Below are 22,023 nucleotides of genomic sequence, written 5' to 3' on the forward strand. Positions count from 1 at the left end.
TTATGAATATGTCTGACAAATATGAACCTGTTTTAATCAGATGCAGAGCAAGAAGAGTGTAAACGAACCTGGCCGTGTTTCTGCTATGATAGGGTCAGTGGTATCAGAAGGTTTCCCAACACCGGCCTGATTTGTTGCTCGCACACGGAATACATAGCTGACACCTTCCTTTAGGCCGCTGATCTAGAAGATGCAAATAGAGAGGCAAGGTACACTGCTGAGCACTTCATTTTATTCATAGACTCATAGACTTTAAGATCAGAAAGGAACAATATGATCATCTAGTCTGACCTCCTGCACAACGCAGGCCACAGAACCTCACGCATCCACTCCTGTAACAGACCCCTGATCTATGACTGAGTTATTAAAATCCTCAAATCATGGTTTAAAGACTTTCAGGTATAGAGAATCCACTATCAAGTGAGTCGTGTCCCATGCTACAAAGGAAGATGAAAAACCCCCATCTCTATAACACTAGTTGGAAGCTTGACAATAATAGATCTTCCTCTTTTGTTTTTCTCCTTTTCCACTTGGCAACTTCCACTTTCCTCATGTTCCTCCCGCCCCCCCCAGCTCAGGGTAATGTGACTTTAACTTGTTTTTGTTTGCTACTTGTATGTCTAGCTAGCATTTTTGATGGTGTCATGAACATTTCTGGGAACAGGATGTTTCTAACTCCTGTGCAGTACATCTGCTCTGCAGCAGCAGAGCAAAAATTCTGCAGGTCAGTTCTGGCTTTTAAAAACATGTTTTAGTCAGAGTGGATAATTCAAACCAGAGATGTTTAGAATGTGGAGGACATTCTGTATTAGATTATAATGATTTTAACATCCAGTCTGAGGCTACACTACATGCCAATGTCCCTTTAAAAATATAAATGTAAAGATCACATTTTAAAGTGAGGGTTTTTTAAATGATCTTTGAAATATACAAATATCAAATGTATGTATACATTTGTAAGCTCCTGGAAGAATGTTTAGAATCAAGTTAATCTTATATTTAGAAATTGCTCCATGAAATTATGTACCATAATAGTGTAGCAATCTAAATTACAAACTCACAAAAAAATGAAACGACAGGGTATATTATGTTAAAACCAGACATCCTGTCATATTTTCACAGCACAAGTCTCAGTGATTTGCCACTTGTGTTAACCTTTGAGTCAGGAAATACAGGCTACATCCTGTATTATATATTATAACCCTATTTTAGAAGTGCCATTTCACTTCGGTAGTGCATTCTTATATTTTTAAACATTGGGCCAAATTTTCTTTCAAGTTAACCCTATCTGTGACTCTGCTCGCATTATCTTGGTGTAACTGAGGGCACAATACAGCTTGGTAAGTAAGTCTAAAATTATATGGAAGCACTACCAAAATAGAATGGCATACCTAGAATTGACTTCACTAAAGTTGCACTGGTGTGACTGAATTTGGCCCCAAAACTGTTTTACCTTCAAGAATTTATTTGCATTTGGCTTTTCATTGACACTCCTCCAGTGTTCATCTGTTGCTTCTGTTTCCTTCACATCAACATAGTAACCAATTACAGGATTACGGCCAATATAAACTGGTGGTTTCCACAGTAAAACCAAAGAGTCTTTTCTAACTTCAGTGCATGAGAGATCATGGGGTGGTCCTAAAGGATAAAACCAAAAGTTGAAATCCTATGTATTAAATAAAGCCACAAGTAATCCATTGCATAAAACAAATAAAAAATGTATCATCGCAAAAAGACTGTGGGCTAAATGCATAGCAGGTGTAAGTAGATACAACTCCATTGTACCTGTGAACGTATACAGTCCTGACCATGTTCAAAATTAACTAGCTCCCAAAATGATCCAATTTCCTTTTTTCTGACAGACAGTATCTCACTCAAATATTCATGAACATAAATGACCAGCCTCATCAAATGACAGGGAGAAAAGTTAATTATTAAACTCATTCATTTGTTGAGTGTCTGATCTAATGCCCATTGACGTCAATGGGAGTCTTTTCATTAACTTCAATGGGCATTGGATCTGGCCCTGAACTGACATGTTTAGGACAGGGCTAAAGGGCCTGTTTCTCCACTGCCTTGCACCTGGTGTTGACATTTACACCAGGCACCGAAGAGATGGAGGTAGTATAGGAATCTAAATAGAAAAGGAAGAAACAATTAGCTACAAAGTGGGTGTTAAATGCTACCAAATCAGAAGAACAATGTTTAACACCCAGTTTGCACTGGTGTAAATGACTCCACAAGGCTGTGAAGAGTCAAGCTCTATGTGCTAAGCAACTTTTCTTCCACTGACTTCTATTGGAACTGAGAGCACACCGGACTTGTAGCAGCAAATGTTGTGTAAGGACCTCAGGATGCAGCGTGTTGAGAAAGACGACAGAACACTGTTCCAGCCAGCAGCACCCCTCTCTCATATTGTTTGGGGTGTGATTTGGTATGCGCCACTGAATGATGTGTAGCTTTGACGTCCTGTTTAGATTTTTACCTGGAACAGCAATGGTCCATTCTTCACATTTGAAGGATCGACTAGCTGGGGAGGGAGTGCCGACCCCAGCTAGATTAGCAGCAGCCACTTGGAATTGGTATATCATGTTTTCCTTCAAATTGTGAATCTGCAGGATCAATAAAATGATACCCATTAACCTTGCTTTAAACTTGTGCTTTAGAGGAGGTTATACTGATGACTGACTATGTCACACATGAAAAATCTAGGATACAAATCCTCATGATAAAGCCTGTACAATGAGAGCAATATTAAAAATCAGCTGTGTATTCTGTCATTTCTTTAGAATGATTTAAGAATGAAAAAGCACCACTAAAGCTACCTTTGTGCTCTGATTTCTGTCAGTACCTTCTATAAGCACACACTTCTGGGGAAACTGAGGAAGGCTTGAGACTATGGGCTTGTCTTCACGTATGGTGCATGTCTTCACATACGGTTGTAGCACTTTAGTGAAGACACTACTACATTGACAGGAGATCTTCTCCTGTTGGCATAGTTAATCCACCTCCCCAAGAAGAGGCATAAACTAGGCTAATGAGAGAAGCTCTCCCATTGACATAGTGCTGTCTACACAGGGGATTAGGTTGGTACAACTCTGTTGCTCAGGGGGGTGGATTTTTCAAACCCCTGAGTGACATAGTTATACTGACATAGGTCTGTGGTGTAGACCTGGCCTATGAATGTTCTAAATGTGCATATATTGTAAAGAACTATCTTTACTGGTAGACACTATGCTAGGTAGGTAGGGAGCAGAGTGTCACCAGCCATGCGTTAATCGCATAATTCAGCCTGCTGATGTAGGAGCTGTCCCTGCACTCATTTGAAAAGCAGTACTATGCACCCCTGACAATCATGTGCTGCAGGTGGCAGCATACTTGCAAGCTGGATCAGGGTAACCAAAGCTCATGACTTCTTTAGGCCACAGCCAGTCAGCACAGAAATAGCTCAACCCTCTAGTATTCTATTGAGTGATAACAGCCTGATTTTCAAAGGTGCTGGGCATGTGTAGTTTCTACTGATGACGTGAGTTCTTAGGTACTGTGGTGATGGGTGCCAGACTGATAGTTTATACCTCATTCAAATAGGTAAGTTTGTAGATTGAGGAGTACATTTATTGAATGCATAGAATTTGTACTCACACATTTAGGAAGAAACATACCCTGCTCTACGCCCACCTACAAAGCAGAGGGCAGGGTATGACACTAAACATTTATACACAAACCCTCTGCATCCTAGAAGTATTAACTGGTAGTCTCTGTCACGCTTTATAACTAAATATTGACAAAGAACCAAAGGACTAGAAGAATGAGTTGTTTTACTTTTCATTATAATATGTACCTGATGTAGCATTACAAATCATTGTGAACAACATATTAACCATAGGATATGATACACCTTTTAAAAATCTGAATATCCTCTATTAAATTTTAGAACAGGTTTCTGAGTCACATTTAATAAGTAATAATACTTTTCACTCATTTAGCACTATTCTATCAAGGAACTCAAAATACTTCGAAAAAAGGATAGCATAGTAGCTCTTATTATATCTATGACATTTAAGAATGAGGAAACCAAGCAGATATTAAACTAGCATTTATTTGCTATGCAGTATCTCTGACATAAAAACCCCAATCCACTGGAAACAATGAATTAAAAACTGTTTTTCCTAATTTGGCTGGAGGCACTGCATTTTGTTACATACACACTTCTGATGCATGCGCTGTAATATGAAAATTAAGCACTTACCCTGTATGCTCTATCACTAACGGGTTTAATGTTGGCCTCGTTCCATTTTCCAGGAACTCCATCAATCACTTCACGATAGTTCACATAGTAGCCAGTAATTTCAACTCCGCCAATGATTTTGGGCTGTTTCCATCCCAGCACCATTGAGTCACGAACACTTTCAAGTACAGTGATGTCATAAGGTGGAGATGGGGCAGCTGTGTTAACATGAACATCATATGAGTAGGCAATAATCATTCTACTAGTCAAACAGGCATTTGTCTGGCTTTCTTATCTTGAAATTCTTAGTCTGGAAAAACTGCATTTGTAGTCAGTGGAAATTTTGCTGGTATAAGGAATGCAGGATGAAGGCCTCCATAAGCCCATTAAAAACTAAGCTACATAAGCATTAGCTATACAGCAGTGTGTGGTATTTGGGAAAGAAGCTGATACACGGTCAAAGTGTGTGTCGCAACTGCAGCTCTCATATAAGTGAGCAGGTTTTATTTTCAATACAGTGAAAGATGAGAAACTAAAACTAACACCATAGCAGACTTGCAAAATTTTGCAGATGCAATGATTTGTTTTCTTTTACTGAAACCAGACTTGTTCCCACATCACAATTTTTGCTTTAGCTCCTTTTTTACCCCACACTTCTCTGATGAGAACAGAGGGAATGCAGCATCACCTACTTCCTCATTTTTGGTGTCTTAATGTTCTAATAATGTTATCATTGCACCTTTGGGTAACCTTACCTTACTGAAAAGAAATGCAGTCATAGTCACAGAAGTCTGATCAGAAATGGAAGAGGTCTGTTTCTGGAGCTTACTTTAAAGATATCTGGAGCACAATTCTTTTTTTTTTTTAATTATCATAGAAAGCATGAAACTTCAGTTCAGCAACTGCACCCTCTTTCTTATATCCTACACACACAACAAATATTTGTACATAGACTATTTACCACTGGTCAGCTGTTGGCCATACTTAGGAACTCCTAGCCTCACTTTGGATGTAGCTCAGATAGAATTTTGAACGACCTCATTTGCTGAATGTTCTTTCAGAATAACACATCATCCAGTCAGCAAAACCTTTATTTTAATTAGGAAAGGAAACCTGCAAAAAAACCCTTATTGCCTTTGAAATTAAGGATTATCAATAAATAACTAAATTTAATTTAATATATTGTACAGGGAACTGTTGCTGGAATGTATTCAAAAGAATGTAGGTATACATTTAGACAGGTTCTCAGATACCACAACGATGGGCATATATAGCTGGATGATGTATAAGAAAAGTCTAATTGTGTACATAGTACAATAATTCCCCTTGTTCTCTTATTGTCTTGTTTAACAAACTATATCAGCTGGTGTCAGCATAGCTCTACTGAAGTAACCAGTTTATACCAGCTGAAGATCTAGCCCAGTGTCCTTAAGTGTGGTGGATGCTAAAGTGTTGATTGTAGATAATGTAACTGCTGTATGTGCACCTTCAAACTTGATGAGTTTTCCCATTAGAGTATTACTGTCAACTGACATAAAATATCATATTCACTAGCATTGTACCTTAAAGTATAAGAAGAAGCCTAACTATAAATCCACAAAGGAACTCAGAATATCTAATAATAGCAGAGGTGTTTGTGCTCACTGTCATGTAACAATTAACTCATGAGATCTTGTTCCCTTTGTATGTAACCTAGGGTTTGAATATCAAGACTCCTTATAGAAAATGAACTGCAGGCAGGTGTTAAAAATCCCTCTGACTGTGCAATACAAGCTTTGTTGCTCTCCCCAAAAACACTACCAAACTGATTTAGAAGTCATGTGATATTTTTGGAAACAAAAATGTAAATATAAAGTAAAGTAAAGCAAGCAATTAAATTAGTAAATGATTTTAAATGTTTTGCTGTCAAAAGACACAATGCATGTAAAATGGTCCCCTGTGCCATTCCATGAATAATGACCCTCAATGGAAAGCTGAGCATGTAAATGGATGTGATGAAAGATGCATCATTGGCGAGAATGTCCATTGTGACTTGGATGATAAGAGATGACAACTGTCTGAGGTGAATGTGAAGCGGTGAAATCTGTTTATTAGTTCTCACCTATATCTTTCTTCGCTTTCATTTTCTCCAATGCCAAGGGGTCCCCAGGCTGAATCTTACTTGCCTGCTTAGCAGCTCCCTTCTGTGGTGAAGGTGTAGGAACATTCTTAACCGTTTCTCTTACTTCACTGATTCCTGTACTCCTCAGTTTATCAGAGCTACTGGGTAGCACATGTCTGTTAAATTTAGCATTGCATTTTAGCAAAGCATCTGTGTCAAAGATAGGCTGGGAGGACTCATGCATGCCTTCCCAGAAGGTAGTATAGTCTGTTAGTCCACCAGCTTTACCACTCAGTTCAGGACACACACCATGAAGCAATCCTCCCCCTGTAATTGTCAGAAAATAACAGACATTTTGAATTAGACATAATTCCTTTTTCTTCATTTACTCAACAGAATGAAGAAATGACCACAAACAACAACACAGGCAGGACATGAAAAAACAAGATTTTCACAGACATTATGACATGCTTGGACTCACAAGAAATGTGAAAAGCATATAGTATCTCTCAACCTTCGCACTACAAGTAACTCTTTTTTAAATGGTGTATATTTTACAGCACAGATGTGACAGTCCATAATCTGGAAAGTCAATAGAAGCAAAGTGATTGTCACTTGCCACATTTCTTTTAAGATTAGACCCTTTGACCCATATCTATGATTGCTTCAGCTCATCATTAGAAGTGCCTCTGTGCCACACCTGTCTTCTGAGGTTGGGAGATATGTCAGTTTGATACAAATAAATAGAGTTAGAATGCTGAACATACAATTTGTTCTGGTCCAGTGAGTTCATTAGTCTCCATGTATTAGTTCAGGCAGACAAAACAGAAATAGTTCATCAACAGTATGGAGGATGCACAGGGTTTTAGGAGATTTATAGAAGACAATGACAGCATTATTAGTAGGTTTAGATATGAAAACAAATCAAGCCCTTAGGTTTAGGAATTGACTTTATGCAGGATGATGTGTATTAGAGGTGATTTATATCACACTATGAAATCAGACTGGCATTCTATTTTCCAGCGTAACTATGAAGTGAACTTAACAGCGTTTTCATACAGTGGTTCATGAATAACATCTGAAGAAGCTTGGATGGTGAAGGTGAACAGTCTAGAAGTGCGCAGTGACTGAGTGACTGTAAAAATATGGCTGTGAAGCATTACACATGATATGACCAATGGAAACATATTTATCAGTGGACAATACTGTAAAACAAAATAATTAGTTACAAATAATTGCTGAAAAAATGTACTGGAATCATTCAACTTTTTGTTTCCTATTGCCCATGGCAATGGAATGTCGCTTACCAATGGCTGCTTTGACTTTAATAGCCTCTGATTCCTGTGAATATTCACTGAGTCCAGCTGCATTAACAGCTCTGACTCGGAAAACGTAGTTCTCACCAGTGAGGAGTCCATGGCAAATGAATCTAAAGCAAAACAGTGAAGGTATGCTAAGAAAATGTTGCTAAAAAATCCAAAAGCAAGATATTTTATATATATATATTTGGGGGAGGGAGAGGGAACGACTTTTGGAAACCCTGATCCTGCTGTAGTCAATGGGAGTTTGCCAGTGTGTGTGTGTGAATTTTTGCAGGCACGCCTGTCATGCTCAGCTTTTAAAATTCACTGCTAAAAGTTTCTTCAACAATATTTAGTGGCTAATGATTGTAATGTTAGGAATATTAATAAGTTACTATAGTAAGTCATAATAAGCGAGACCTGGCTCTCAATTACAACATAAATATTCAATAACTCCATTGAAATCAATGGAATTTCTCTGGATTTACAGTTGTGTAACCAGTATTAGATCAGAATTTGCTAAGTAAGGGCCTGTTTCTTAGATTCTTACTCAGGCAAAATTCTTACTGAGCCAAATTTTTATTTAATTTACAAAAGTGTATATCTGGAATAACTTCAATAACAGAATTAATTTAGTATGAATAAAGGATGTGAGTTCTCTTTGTAAAGAATTAAGTACATTAGTAATGTAGCATGGAATTTTCTAATGTGCTAATGAGTCTCTTTGGTAATGCAAATGAAATAGCAGTGAACAGAAAGGGCAACTGAAGGGAAAACAGCCCCATTTCTTAGTGTTATACTATACAGTTCGAGAAATATTTACCATTGCCCTTCAAAATGGAGAGTTTTGCTTTCAAACACTATACAATCAAGTTTTCTAAGTTTGCAAGCTCACTCATTCTTTATCTTACTCCCTCCCCCCAAACCATCAAGTTGTACAGTAGCTAGCCTATGTACTTCATGAACTTATTACTGTTGCTCTTGTTCTTTCCTGGCTGGCTGCCACTTCCCTCTTTTTGTTTGTTACACTTACTTGTTGTCTCTGAATTCAAATTAGATTGTTAGCTTCTTGGGGCCAGAGACCATGATTTAATATATGTGTATATAGCACCTAGTTTGATGTGGCCCTAATCTTCATTCAGGCCTCAGTCTGCTACCATGATACCACTACTCCTCTTATTGTTATGTTCATAAAGTATGTAAACCAGTAAACAAACTTGCCATGCTTGGGGACTAGTAAACCTACCTTCCAGGCTTTTATATCCATTACCTTGTGCCTTTCACTGGATTATTGTTGCATGGTTCCCAATGGCCAGATCCAGCTATGCTTGCTTCTACGTAGTACCCAACCAACTCTTTGCTGTCTTTAGATTCTGTCCAAGCGACAACCACTGAGGTATCTGTATTCCTGGTTGGTATAATACGGCCAGGAGCTTTGGGAATATCTGGGAGGAACAAAAATAAATTAGTAACCAAAAAGGGTAAAATTTACCAACATAAAAATAAGGATCACATTGTGCTCTTGGTTATGAAAGTGTGAATCCAAATAACTCCACTGACTTCAGCTGAGTTTCTGTACTCCAGATTTACACTAGTGTAAATCAGAGCAGAATACAGCCCTCAACTTTTAAAGCTTGTAAAGTAACCAAAGTTACTCTATTGTGGCTGCTATCTTGGATTTTCCTCTACAAGGAGTCCCTCCATCAACTTTAGAAGTATAAGCTTCATTTTTGTTTTAGATTGCATAATTTGATAAAATATAAACAATTAGAGCTGGTCAATATATGGAAATTTTTTTCTGTGAAAAAATTAAAATGAAACAAAAAATGTTTTATCAAAAAAAATTCCCCAATTTTTTTATTATTATCTGTAGTCTTTGCAGTTATTTGCATGATTATTTGCAGTCGTTGATGCCATTCATTAGCATCTACCACCTCAACATACATTAGAGGATCCACAATTCGTCACAATGAACTATATAAAAAAGAACAAATCACTGTCTACAGTTCACAGTTGTATCAATTATGGAGCATCCGTGTCTCCTTCAAGCAAAATAACTACCTAATGATCTTAAAGGGTAGCCACAGACACAGAATAATATGTCTGTCTATACACTTACCAAGTTTGTCACCCACCATTGTAGCTTCAGTTGCTTCTGAGGGCTCACCAATGCCAGCTGAATTACAACAGCGAACACGGAAACGGTAGGATTTCCCTTCAGCCAAGTCAAAAACAGCAAAGCGAGGAGACTTTACAGGGATCTCAGTGTTCACTCTCTGCCAGTTCTCTGTGCCTGCAATACACTGCATTCAAAACAAGAAACAGCCGTTGGAACACAGATATTCAACGCACAGAATTTAGTAGAAAATCTAGACTGCCAAGATGTTCTATCTGGACTGCTGACCCCATAGCTATTATGGAAGATAGAGAGCCACATTCTTTTTTCTTTGCCGGTCCTCAGAATGAATAAATAGATTTCCCACCCCATGAGTTCTCCCGAGTTCTCACCTACTCTCAAGTCCATACCTAGAGGCTTCCTGTTTTTACTATGTCATAGTGGATACGCTCCAGAATCCTTTGTGTGTAGGAAGCACTGCCACAGCTAAGACCAATTCTGCATCATATCCTGCGATCAGTGCTCCAGTCCTTGCTCTGGCTGTAGAATTTTCAGGAGAGGAAAAGAAGCATCTTTCACAGAAAGGTTTCCAGTGTCATCAGAGGGGCAAAGCATTAACACTACCACAGTGCTTCTTGGAACTGCCTTGCCATTCCAATGCATTGTTTGGAGTGGACTGCAGTATAAAATGCACTAGCGATGAGCAGTTCCTGCTCTCTTCTAAATCCAGAGAATGTGGTTGTTGGAGACTGCTATGAAGAGCTGCAAAGTAGAGGCGGTTCCTTGCACTTTCTCCCTTCCCTTATGTACTGGATCATGATGAGCCACAATCTGGCCTTGATTTTTCAGGAAAAAAAAAAAAGCAAGTGCACTGAATTTGTGGCTGATGCATATTCCAAGTGGCCAGAAGTAAAGCATATGATGAACACTTTTGCTGCTAAGACTATTGAGAAAATACAGAATATGTTCACTCCATGTGGGTTATCTAAATAGACCATTTCAGATAATGGTCCTCAATTTATTTTGAGGAATTTCAAAGATTCCCCAGGAACACGTTAGTAACATACATCACGTCTGCTGCCTGTCACCCAGCATTCAATGGACTAGCAAAACACTTTCTTGTGCAGACACTTAAAAGGGCATGAAGGTAAAAAATGAAGGGAGAATCCTGCCACATTGTATTGCAGATTTTCTGCTGATATGTACACCACAGTCTGCTATACAGAAAAGCCATCATTCTTTAAATGTCAATTGCTAATTAGATTTGATTTACCTAGACCAGATTTCACAAGATGAATGAGAAACAACACAGACTAGAGAACCCACAAGGTAGGTCTCCCATGATTTTATGCCTAGACCAGTAGGGGAATGAAGTGGAGGAAACAAGCATTGTCAGGAGGGTTTGGGGGAGCAGCAACAGACCTAGAAGAGATAAAAGGGGAGAAAATTAAGAATTACATTGACCAGCAAGTACACCATAAAGGTTCCAAAAAGAGGACACTAAAATTAAGAGTGATGATTATGTATGTAATTACTGGAAAATAAATGTGTTGTGCTTGTTATCAGCCTGAGGAAGTAGTAAATGAAAATGTTACAAAGGAAGAAGAATTTTAGGATGCAGATGAAGAAGGAAAAGAAGAGTTCATGCCAAATGCCCCTCCTGAGGAAAATCTCCAGCCACAATGTGAACACAGACCTCACACTAGACTAGCTGTATTTACACAGGTGCGGTATCTTATGATTCTGCTTTCCCTGTACTGCAGCCTTATGTAGAAAGTCCATCTGCCTATCTGCTAGGAGGCAGACCCATGATGAAGTTCAAGTCAGAGGCATGGTCTGCTTTCACTTTCGTAGAGATTTTTCGTAGAGATTTTTTTCTTTCTTCTTTTTTATTCTGTGGGTCTCCTTAATCAAAAGTAAAATTGTCTGACCTGACAGAAATAAGTCTATTGATGTTTTCACAGGAGCACTTGGCACGGGGCTGCAGTCTCCCAAAAGAAAAAGTCATCTAGACCGAGTGTACGTTTTGCTCTTTGAATATGGAAAAGACACTATTGTGAAGGTCTCGGTATGAAATATACAGTCATTTGAGAAGATTAGACAAGTTGGCAGAGCAAACTTTTAAGAAGGTGACACTTCACTTGACTTTGACACCATGATTACCTTTTCCACGAAGTACATGACACCTTCATGACCCCGCTCTCCTGGTGGCTTCCAGCTGAGCACAACATAGTTCTTGGTGGCTTCAATAACATGGAGGTCTGAAGGTGGTCCAGGAACAATACCCTCTAGAACAGGACAGAAGAGAAGGAAATTTGTTTTGTGTCAGCTAACCAGGTTAGGGGAGTCCCAAGCCCTGCACCAGATGCTCCCGTGAAAACATCAATAGGCTTATTTCTGCCAGGTCAGACAATTTCAAAGCTGAGTTGTGATGCTGTCTGGATTAGGAATGACCATTTATAATATTATTTATATCAGTATGACAAAATTGCAATGATTCTTACAAGATATGCCATGTCAGGTACCATTGGAAAGGTTATAATTTGCTAAGTATGATAATACTGTTTATGAGTATGTATTGTCTTTGTATTGTAAATTATGGATATGTGTGATACATATCTGTATCCAAACACTTGTGCTGTGCTATTGGATTACACAGTAGGTTACACACCCAGGCAGATTAGTGTCAGCATTGATTACTCATCAAGGGCCGTTACCTTTACAATGAGTCCAAGGATAGAAGCCAGGAAAACACCTATGAGTCATTAGGACATGTAGGGACATGCAAGTGTTTTTCCCTGCCCATGTGCTGTGACAGCTAAGCTTGTGTTTGAAACAAGCCACATGGCAGACTATCAAATGCAGCTTCACCATCTCCATCTTGTCTTCATTCCTGCTTCCTAAATTCCTACCTCTGGATCAATTAATTTACAACTGAAGCTGTGAAACAAAGGAATGAGACCCATCCAGGTACTGAATGTATACCAGAGGAACTGTACAAGACACAATTCTGCTGAGAATCTGGTATACATGGACTTTAAAGTCATTTGTATGTATCTGATTGCTTTGATCATTTAACATCTCCATTCTTGTTTCTTTCCTTTTATAATAAATTTTTAGGTTTAGTTACTAAAGGATTGGCTGGCAGTGTCGTATTCTGGGTTAGATCCAAACTAATATTGATCTGGTAATGTGGCTGACACTTTGGGGATCAGGAGAGGGAATGGAGTTTAAATAACTTATCTCTTTATTGGACCCGATTGCTGATTGGGAGCCAGAGACTGAAATGCAATAAGAGGGGCTGTGTATTTCTTATTGTAGCTTCTTGATAACCACTGTGGAAAATCAGGAGCACTGTTGGTGAATCTAACTGCGGTGTTGGCCACCAATTTGGGAGAATCGGCTCTCCTTATGCAGCCTAGGCATGGACAGGTCACATGAGTAATTTTAAAATTCCTCAAAGTGTGCACTGATTTACTTGAACTTCTGAATGATTATCATGATGAAAGCATAAAATAAATATCTCATATGGATCCCACTGTTTTGGAGTCTGATTTCTTTAAAAAATAGAAGAGTTTAAAAAAAAAACTAAACACTGTTTCTGAATTTGTATAAATTGCATTCATGTTTATTTATTTGGACCTAAATAACAAACCATGACAGCTCAGCTCAGAGGTATTTTAAGCTACAGTGATTCTAATTGTAAAGGACTTTGGGCCTGATCCAAAGCCCATTGAACTCAGGGGAAGTCTTTCCATTGACTTCAGTCTGCTTCAGATCAGACATTTTTAGGAGAAGGTACGTATTTACCTGCAGGTTCTTCCTCAGTCACAATAATCTGTCCAGTCCAGGGAGCAGAAGGATGACCTGAAAAAGGAAGTAGAGTTATCAAAGGAGTGAGACAGATCAGAAACTGTTTTGAGAAAAAGTGACTCATTTACTATTCAAAGCAAATGGTTGGAATGATCCGGGATTCATGTAATCTCTATCGAAGATATGAAGTGTTCTGGACAAAACTTGCAGAAATGATTTTAGAGTTGAGTAATGATTCAAATGTCAGTTTAAAACCAAAAACAACAAAAACTATACACATAGTATTTAAGAAATCCTTGAGCGATCTGGTACTGCACTGCGGCCCATTAGCTGCACTGTAAGCCTCCTTTTTGTGTACCAAGAAAACCATCCTGTGCCAACAGGGTTTCAACAATGAAAATGGACTACATTAACAGAGGAAGGCCAGATTGAAAGCATGAGTCCATTATCCAGCAAATGGACTGGCTGAAGACATTTTATTCTAAGTGGCAGAAATCCTGCAATAGTTACTAGACTGATACAGAGCTTTGAGGCAGGGGATTCAAGGAGGGTTGTTTATAATGAGGTGTCTGGAATTAGGCACTCACTTTGGTAAACAAAAGTGTTTAGAGAATTATAGAATATTAGGGTTGGCAGGGACCTCAGGAGGTCATCTAGTCCAACCCCCTGCTCAAAGCAGGACCAACCCCAACTAAATCATCCCAGTCAGGGCTTTGTCAAGCCACACCTTAAAAACCTCTAAGTTTGGAGATTCCACCACCTCCCTAGGCAACCCATTCCAGTGCCTCACTATCCTCCTAGTGAAAAAGTGTGTGCTAATATCCAACCTACACCTCCCCCACTGCAACTTGAGACCATTACTCCTAGTTCTGTTATCTACTACCACTGAGAACAGACTAGCTCCATCCTCCCTGGAACCCCTTTTCAGATAGTTAAAGGCTGCTATCAAATCCCCCCCTCATTCTTCTCTTCTGCAAACTAAACAAGCCTAGTTCCGTCGGCCTTTCCTCATAAGTCATGTGCTCCAGCCCTCTAACAGTTTTTGTTGCCCTCCTCTGGACTCTCTCCAATTTGTCCACATCCTTTCTGTAGCGGGGGGCTCAAAACTGGACACAGTACTCCAAATGTGGCCTCACCAGTGCCGAATAGAGGGAAATAATCACTTCCCTCGATCTGCTGGCTACGCTCCTACTAATGCAGCCCAATATGCCATTAGCCTTCTTGGCAATAAGGGCACACTGTTGACTCCTATCAAGCTTCTTGTCCACTGTAACCCCCAGGTCCTTTTCTACAGAACTGCTGCCTAGCCAGTCAGGAAGTTTTCTCAGATCACAGGTGCTAAAGGTATTTACATTTATATAACGATTTTTATCTGCAGATCTTCCAAAAGGTAAGTACAAATTATTATCCCCATTTTACAGATGGGGAAACTGAGGCACAGAGCAACAGCATGACTTGTTTAAAATCCACTGGCGATTATATGAAAGAACAGGGAAAAAACCCTAGATTTTCTCACTGCCAGTCAAGTGCATTGTTCTGCTTATTTGACTATTAGCCTGGTCAATGCACTTTCAGAAATACTTCTTTGGAGTTGCAGATATCCTCCTCACAGCTGAAGTTCAGATCTGCTGCATTACTTCTCTGAATTGCTGTCAGTGCCATGCAAGATAGAAGGGAGGGAAGACATAGAGGATTGAAGAGAAGATTATCCAGGAGTAACGTTGACTAAGTGAGAGGCAATATGGAAGTGAGGAAAGGTACAACAAAGAGACGGGGAATATGCTATGTAGATCAGGCTTCCTACTCATGGACAAGCTGCTCACTCATTCCCTTGCCTTTCCACTCTCCCCAATAAGAAAAGAATAGAACAATGCCTCCCAAGTCCCAGGTTGCACAACTCCTCTCTGAGCAAGGTGGTGATTAACTTTCCAAGGCCTCCAGGGCCTGAGCATTTCTCCAACATTTCCTTTTTTTCATTTCAAGTGAGGTATTTTGATTATCTGACTAGAGCGCTGGCTGGGGACCCCTGGTGGCATCATTCCTGTGGTGTCATATCCCATTTGAACAATTGAAAGCCAACAGACAGAGATAATCAGTACAGTACCTCCCTCACCCTGACTTGTTTTAATTACAAAAACTTCTGAGTACAGTGGGAAGAACTGGACTTCAGGCTTGTGTTTTGTCCTGGTGTGGATGCTTGGAAGTAAAAATAAACATTTTTTATAAATCCACCAGCAGGGCTTGGAAGTCCTTTTTGTCACTGAAAGAGCAAAACTGGCAGTCCACAGAATAAGGAATGTGACTCACAAACCATTAACTTTCAAGTAAAGAGTTTGAGTTTGATTCTTCACTGGCCTATGCCAGTTTTATGCTGGTGTGACTCCATGGCTTTAATAGAATCAGTCCCCCTTATCTGCTACACAGCAAGAGACTATTCATGGAATCTGACAATAAAACAAAAGAAGCACACTCCAGGCAACTGCTGTGCTCCTTTTCTCTACTTCCTGCAAGTACACAGCTCTGTACTTCAGTTAACACAGGACAAGCTTTAGCGAGAAGATTCAGCCTTCAAGGTTGGGGTTTTTCTTGGCAAATAAGTTTACAAAAGAAGATATTTTGTTTTTACATTGCTCCCTCTTGTGGAAACTTTGAGAACTTACAAAACAAATATGCATATATTCTTGCAGGAGTTAAAATGTCTTAAGCCTCTTAGGGAATATATATTGAAAAACTCTTACTTCTAAGCCTAGCTCTGTCAGCAGGATCCAGAGCTGCCACAGGCACAGAAACACGGGATGGTATGCTTATTCCAGCTTTATTCACAGCCCGGACTCGGAATATGTAGGAGCGGCCTTCTATCAAACCTGTGACAGGGAAACGAGCAAACTTCACCGGAGTCTCATTGCACTGGGACCAGTGAGTGGTGCCAACCTCGCATCTGAAAAAGCAAACAAATCAAGTAGTACTGAAGATGGAATGAGAAAGAGAACTCCGAGCACACACCCCTAATCCTCCAAACAGCTGTTCATATACATTGTTGATCCTACCAGCCTGCCCAGTAGCTTTCACATATTGCCAACATAAAACCAGCTTCACAAAGCAGTCAGGGCTTAAGTGAATGCTGGCTCTAAATCCCCTGCAGCTGTGTTACTTCTTTCCTGAAGTAGAAAAGGAAAGAAACTTCACGCTATTCACTGATTAAATGCTTTAAAGCATGCCTCAGGATGTTAAATGAGAGTTTTGGCTTCAACATGGGAAATGAAACACACAGCTCCCCTCTCTGCTTATAGGGGCTGAACTCCTCAGCCTTTGAACACTGAACTGAAAATTTACATCTCTGCTATACATCCAGCAAAATAATTGGACATAGAAACATATGCTGTGTGTTCTGTGACAAGGTGGATGGACCCCACACAACATCTAGATGGGATAGGCCAGCAGGAGTTCTCAAACAGGGGGTTGTGACCCCTCAGGGAGTTGCAAGGTTATTATGGGGGAGTCGTGAACTATCAGCCCCCGTAAATGCCAGTAAGATGGCATGGCATTGACGGGGGGGGTCATCACTTTTGTTGGGGAGTCATCACCGCCTGAAATATTTTCAAAGGGGGTCCCAGCAAAAAAGGTTTGAGAACCCCTGGGATAGGGTAGAAAACCCACTGGCACATAGTCAGACATGACAGCACATTGAGTGCTGCCAGGATTTTCAAGGGAGACTGGCTACAAGCAGTGCATTAACAAGGCCTAAATTGTCAGCAGTAGTTCCATGGCAGATGATGATGAACCTACCAGGCAGCAATAACCTGAGTCCCTGGGAAAGAGAGATGTACCTACCAGGAAGGAAGATGTTCAGGACAGACTGAGGTTTTTGGTAGACCAAGCCATGGTCTAATTAATTTGTTTCCTCCTATGCACATTAAAACAGGAAGAAACTCTGCACTTCTCCCATGCTTGAATTATGGGCTGAAGGAAGCTTTCTCCTTGTGAGGAATCAGTTATGGAAAAGCCAATTTGTCTTACTAGAAACACAGCAAGTAATACAGGCTTATTTGATCTTATCTGTTCTAGCCAGCCCATCTGCTCTCATGATAAAGAATAAGACAAAGATTTATCTTCATTGGACTCCCAGTTTCTAGTAACATGATAAATAAGAAGATAAACTAGCAGCTCCATTAACATTTTTGTTGCCTCTGAAATAACCGCTTGGGTAATGAATACTCTGCCTAAATAGTTCTCTGAATCCATATGAAAGCCTTCACTTTTTGATAGTTATTATTGTTTGTATTGCAGTAGCACCCAAAGGTCCCAATCAGGATTGCAGCAGAATAGTCTTGTTGTCAAGGTGCTGGGCTGGGACTCAGGAGATCTGGGTTTTATTCCTGGCTCTACTACAGGCTCTGTAATCTTGGGCAAGTCACTTAGGGGTTAGGCACCAAGTGGGATTTTCAAAAGTGCCTGTCTGCATCATTCGACACCTAAATACCTTTGAAAATCTGGCTCCTGGTGCCTCTGTTCCCTACTTGTAAAACAGGGACAATCTATCTACCCTAGGTACTTAAAAGTACCACACATCCTGTAGTAGCTGAGTGTCTCACATTCTTTAATGTATTTATCATCAGCACACCCCCTGAAGAAAAGAAGTACTATCATCCCCCTTTTACAACTATGGAAATAAGGTAGAGGGAGAGTGACTTTCCCAAGATCACATAACAAGTCGGGGGTGGAGTAGGTACTTGAACCAACCTCTCCTGAGTCCCAAGATACTGCCCTAACCACTGGCCCCTTTTGCTGGCTTGTACATCTTAGATTGTAAGTTTTTGGGGGCAGTGGCTGTCTCCTGTTGTGTGTTCGTATAGAGATGGGGCCCTGATCTTGTTGGGACCTGTAGGTGCTATTACAATATAAATAATTTTTAAAAAATGTGCTAGGCAGTGAACAAACAAATAAAAATAGATAGTCCCTACCCCCAAAGAGTTCACAGTCTAATTTATGACAAGATGCAATAAGTGAGTATGGAAGGGAAGGTGAAGGTAATGGTAAGGGGTACAGAAACCAAAAGGCAAATACAAAGAATTCAACATGTATTATTTGAAAACCAATCTCATGATTTTTTGGTGCCTGACATGATTTTTGAACACTTGGGGTTGGCAATACTGCAGAAGGAATCCCAGGCTGTCTCATGATGGGCCTGATTCTGCAAATTACTGAGCACTGTCTGCATGGTACTGAGGACTCAATTCCAACTGAAGTCAAGAGGAGTTGGAGGGGAGGAAATAGAATTAGGCCCTAGGAATCTGAATCTGAAACAGAAAAGCAGTATTTTTAGCTATCAAGAAGAGCTACAAATGACGATATCACATTTTATGCCACTAAATGATTATTAGGCTGTTGAATAACAATGATCAGCAGTACAGTAGTAGGTACATAAATACCTACTGTGACATAAATACCTACTTATCAATGAAGTATCCAAGGATAGGGCTTCCTCCATCAACAGCAGGCTGTTTCCAGGAGATGATGACATAATCTTTGTTAGCATCCAAGCACTCCACATCCAGTGGTGAAGCAGGGGCTCCTGGGATTTCAGCATCTGCATCTATGAGGATGGATATACACATTTTAAAATCTGAATCAGTTTTCTCAAGGTTCTTTTTAAGGGCCAAACTCTGTTCCCATTGAAACCAATGAAAGTTTTACCACTCACTTCAGTGGGACCAGGATTGGGTCCTATGTCTCCTTTATTATTCTAGATTTCTTTTATCAATATTTACTAACACCCAGTATGTTGCAGCATATTGCAATAATTGATTGAGGCACTCTGAAACAAATCAACCAGGAATCTTGCATCTTGATTAGGATGCTGCCATACCTACTTAAAGTGAAATTTCTTGGGTTATTAAATGTCATCCTGCTGCTTTATTGAAGTAAAATGTCAAACTCTATTCTCCTAGAACTGGACAGTAGCTCAGGCAATGTTGTTTGGCTCTGCTGTGTTGTAGTTTTCAAAGACAAAAAGTGATACGGTACAGTTTTGTGATCTCACTGACATGTTTTATGATGAAATTACAAGTTGATGAAGTGTTATTAGGACTCAGACCCCCTCAACTCCATCTATGGCTGGGTAGACAGAGTGCCCCCCTTAAAAGGTATGGTTTAAACCAGGCCGCCCCCTGAAGCAATCATCTTCGTGAAATGATTGTTTGCTAGATTCCTGAACTAAAAAAAAAAGAAAAAAGAAGGATGTATTTTTTATTGAGACACAACTCTTTCTTAGATGGGTGAACTGTGATGGGAAGGATAACAGAAACATTGATGGACTCCAGAAGAAGTTTGGATAAAATAAATAACCAGGACCCAATCCCAAACTCAGTCCAAGCCTTTCTTTGAAATTTGAAAAATGCTGAATATGTTTTTCATTCAAAAAGTGAATGTAAATGGACATTTCTTATTTCCTTTCTCATCTCCTTCCTTCACTGCATTGCTTGTTCTGGTTGGGTTTGGAAGAAAAGCTCTTCTTGCAAGGTTATTCATCCTACTAGGAGGCAGGAATCATTGGGGCTGTCACAAGAAAGCTTATTCTCTTGAGCTTTCCAGCCCAATTTTTTCAGAATAAAGGGGTTTGATTCTGGGCTCACACTGGTGTGAATCAGGAGTAAATGCGTTGAAATCAACAGTGCAAAGCCAGAATAAGTGGGAGGACATTTAGGCATAAGGAATTCAGATAAGCAAGGATGCTTATCAAGATCCTTTGAGATCTGCCTATTACTACTTTAGACAGACACTGTCATTTTGGAAAACAAACTAAAGAAGCATATATATGTTCTTCCTGTCAAATGTTTATTATAAGTCTGGGGCCCACTTGTCAGAGAAGCCCTGATTTTGATTCTGAGGAGTCTGTTTTCAGGCAAAACTTATCTAAAATTTTAAATGCTGAACTGCAGTCCTAGATAGAGGGGGCTGAAATTATTTATGTAACTGTATCCTCATTTGTGGAACAGGATTTGTTTGTGTAGCTGTATGTTTATTAGCATATTTGTGGAGGAAATCAGCATTTTGTAACCTTTCCAAGAAGTCTGTGTAACAGGTTTTCATAGAAGAGACATTGTTTTTCTCTGGATCAACATCAGTTTGTCCAATTACCCCTGGCATTTTCCCAATCCTGTTGTGAGCTACTTCATAGAAAAGGGTCATGGGTTAGGGCTAGACAAAAAGGAGCCTCACACACGAAGGAAAACAGTACATCTCCGCTAAGTAAACATTTTCTTCAACTCTATCTCTAATCAAAAGTTTTAAAACTGCTGGATGTTCCAGCATTTTATATTATTTATTATAATGATCTTATTTACAATAATTTTCCAATGCTTATTCTTCCTAGCTCCAAAATAATGACACTAAATGATTATTCAGCACTCTACATTAAAGCTTTGGAAAAGACCATATTACACTGTATTTCCTGGCAGGAATTGCTGTGTCATTCTGGAGGTGTTGGAGCTGTGCCAACATCACTGAGCCTGGATTCTAGGTGATTTTTTTCCTGTTCTATCACAGCATTGGCGTTATCTTTAAAAACTATTATTTACAGTATACATAATCCATTAAATATAACTACATGATAAAAATTATTAATAGCAATAATAGTAAATCTTCAATGTACATCTAGAGGTCAACATTTAAAAGCCTTTAAATGCCAATATTTACACATAGAGGTATCTGAGGTATCACACTTCTGCTCCAATAATTAGATTAGGAAATAACTGTAGTACAATTTCCATTGATTTCAATGGGGCCAGGATTTCACCCCTACTGCCTGCTAGCAAATGCTGACTTGTTAATGGTGACCACTGTACAGTAGTACAGAAGGTTCCCAAAACACATCACAAACTTTACTAATGCTCTTACAATATGGGCCTGATTCTGAGCAATGTGCCGCACCTCACAAGTTGGGGCCCTATAGATGGGAATTTCTATAAGGCAACCACTTGAGAGTACATATGGCAACTGATGAACTGTATGTAGCATCATTACACAACTGTTTAGGACAGGAAGTAAAGCTTATATTACTCACTTGAAACTGTAGGGGGAATTTAAGTAAGCAAGAGTGTAGTTCACCTAATTTGAATTTGCGAGGATACCAAGGTTACACCCATATTCTGGCAAAAACTGCTATGCGGCCTTTATTGGTCACACCTGGTTGAGACCTCAGTTCTGTGTCTCATCCAAAAGATGTAACAGAAACACAAATGATCATTTATGTACACACCAACACAACTTTTAAAATGTCTGTTCCCATCTTTCTACTTCATTGTGAGGTCACAAACAAACATTTTGATGGATTCTTTCTACAATTTGTGAGCATGACTGCATTAGTCATGATCTCCAAGCAGGCTGTTATCTGCATATCTGCTATATTTGGCAAAATGGTGCCATTCTGGGCATGTTCACAGAGCCAAAAATTTCCAGAGCCTTG

The 22,023-nt window shown here is 39.5% G+C and overlaps 1 protein-coding gene across 7 annotated transcripts in view; it reads right to left on the minus strand.

Annotated features, from left to right (window-relative positions):
• The window catches only part of MYOM1 (myomesin 1), a 92,834-nt gene that overhangs the window by 38,020 nt on the left and 32,791 nt on the right, over nucleotides 1-22,023 (minus strand). For 3 of the 7 annotated variants that reach the window (XM_067547218.1, XM_067547227.1, XM_067547256.1), the window contains 12 exons: nucleotides 19,011-19,152; nucleotides 16,298-16,497; nucleotides 13,557-13,613; nucleotides 11,910-12,034; nucleotides 9,750-9,933; nucleotides 8,901-9,075; nucleotides 7,637-7,758; nucleotides 6,618-6,656; nucleotides 4,250-4,446; nucleotides 2,486-2,612; nucleotides 1,454-1,638; nucleotides 69-183 (listed from right to left, as the gene is read on the minus strand). In XM_067547218.1, coding sequence (XP_067403319.1) covers nucleotides 69-183; nucleotides 1,454-1,638; nucleotides 2,486-2,612; nucleotides 4,250-4,446; nucleotides 6,618-6,656; nucleotides 7,637-7,758; nucleotides 8,901-9,075; nucleotides 9,750-9,933; nucleotides 11,910-12,034; nucleotides 13,557-13,613; nucleotides 16,298-16,497; nucleotides 19,011-19,152 — 1,668 coding nt within the window. Of the gene's footprint in view, nucleotides 1-68; nucleotides 184-1,453; nucleotides 1,639-2,485; nucleotides 2,613-4,249; nucleotides 4,447-6,329; nucleotides 6,657-7,636; nucleotides 7,759-8,900; nucleotides 9,076-9,749; nucleotides 9,934-11,909; nucleotides 12,035-13,556; nucleotides 13,614-16,297; nucleotides 16,498-19,010; nucleotides 19,153-22,023 lie in introns of all 7 variants that reach the window. The other 4 variants (XM_067547246.1, XM_067547264.1, XM_067547236.1 and 1 more) reach the window with 3 other exon arrangements.

Source organism: Emydura macquarii, unplaced genomic scaffold (assembly GCF_026122565.2).
Source record: "Emydura macquarii macquarii isolate MOO-44397 ecotype Brisbane River unplaced genomic scaffold, CSIRO-AGI_Emac_v2 contig_212, whole genome shotgun sequence".
NCBI lineage: Eukaryota > Metazoa > Chordata > Testudines > Chelidae > Emydura > Emydura macquarii.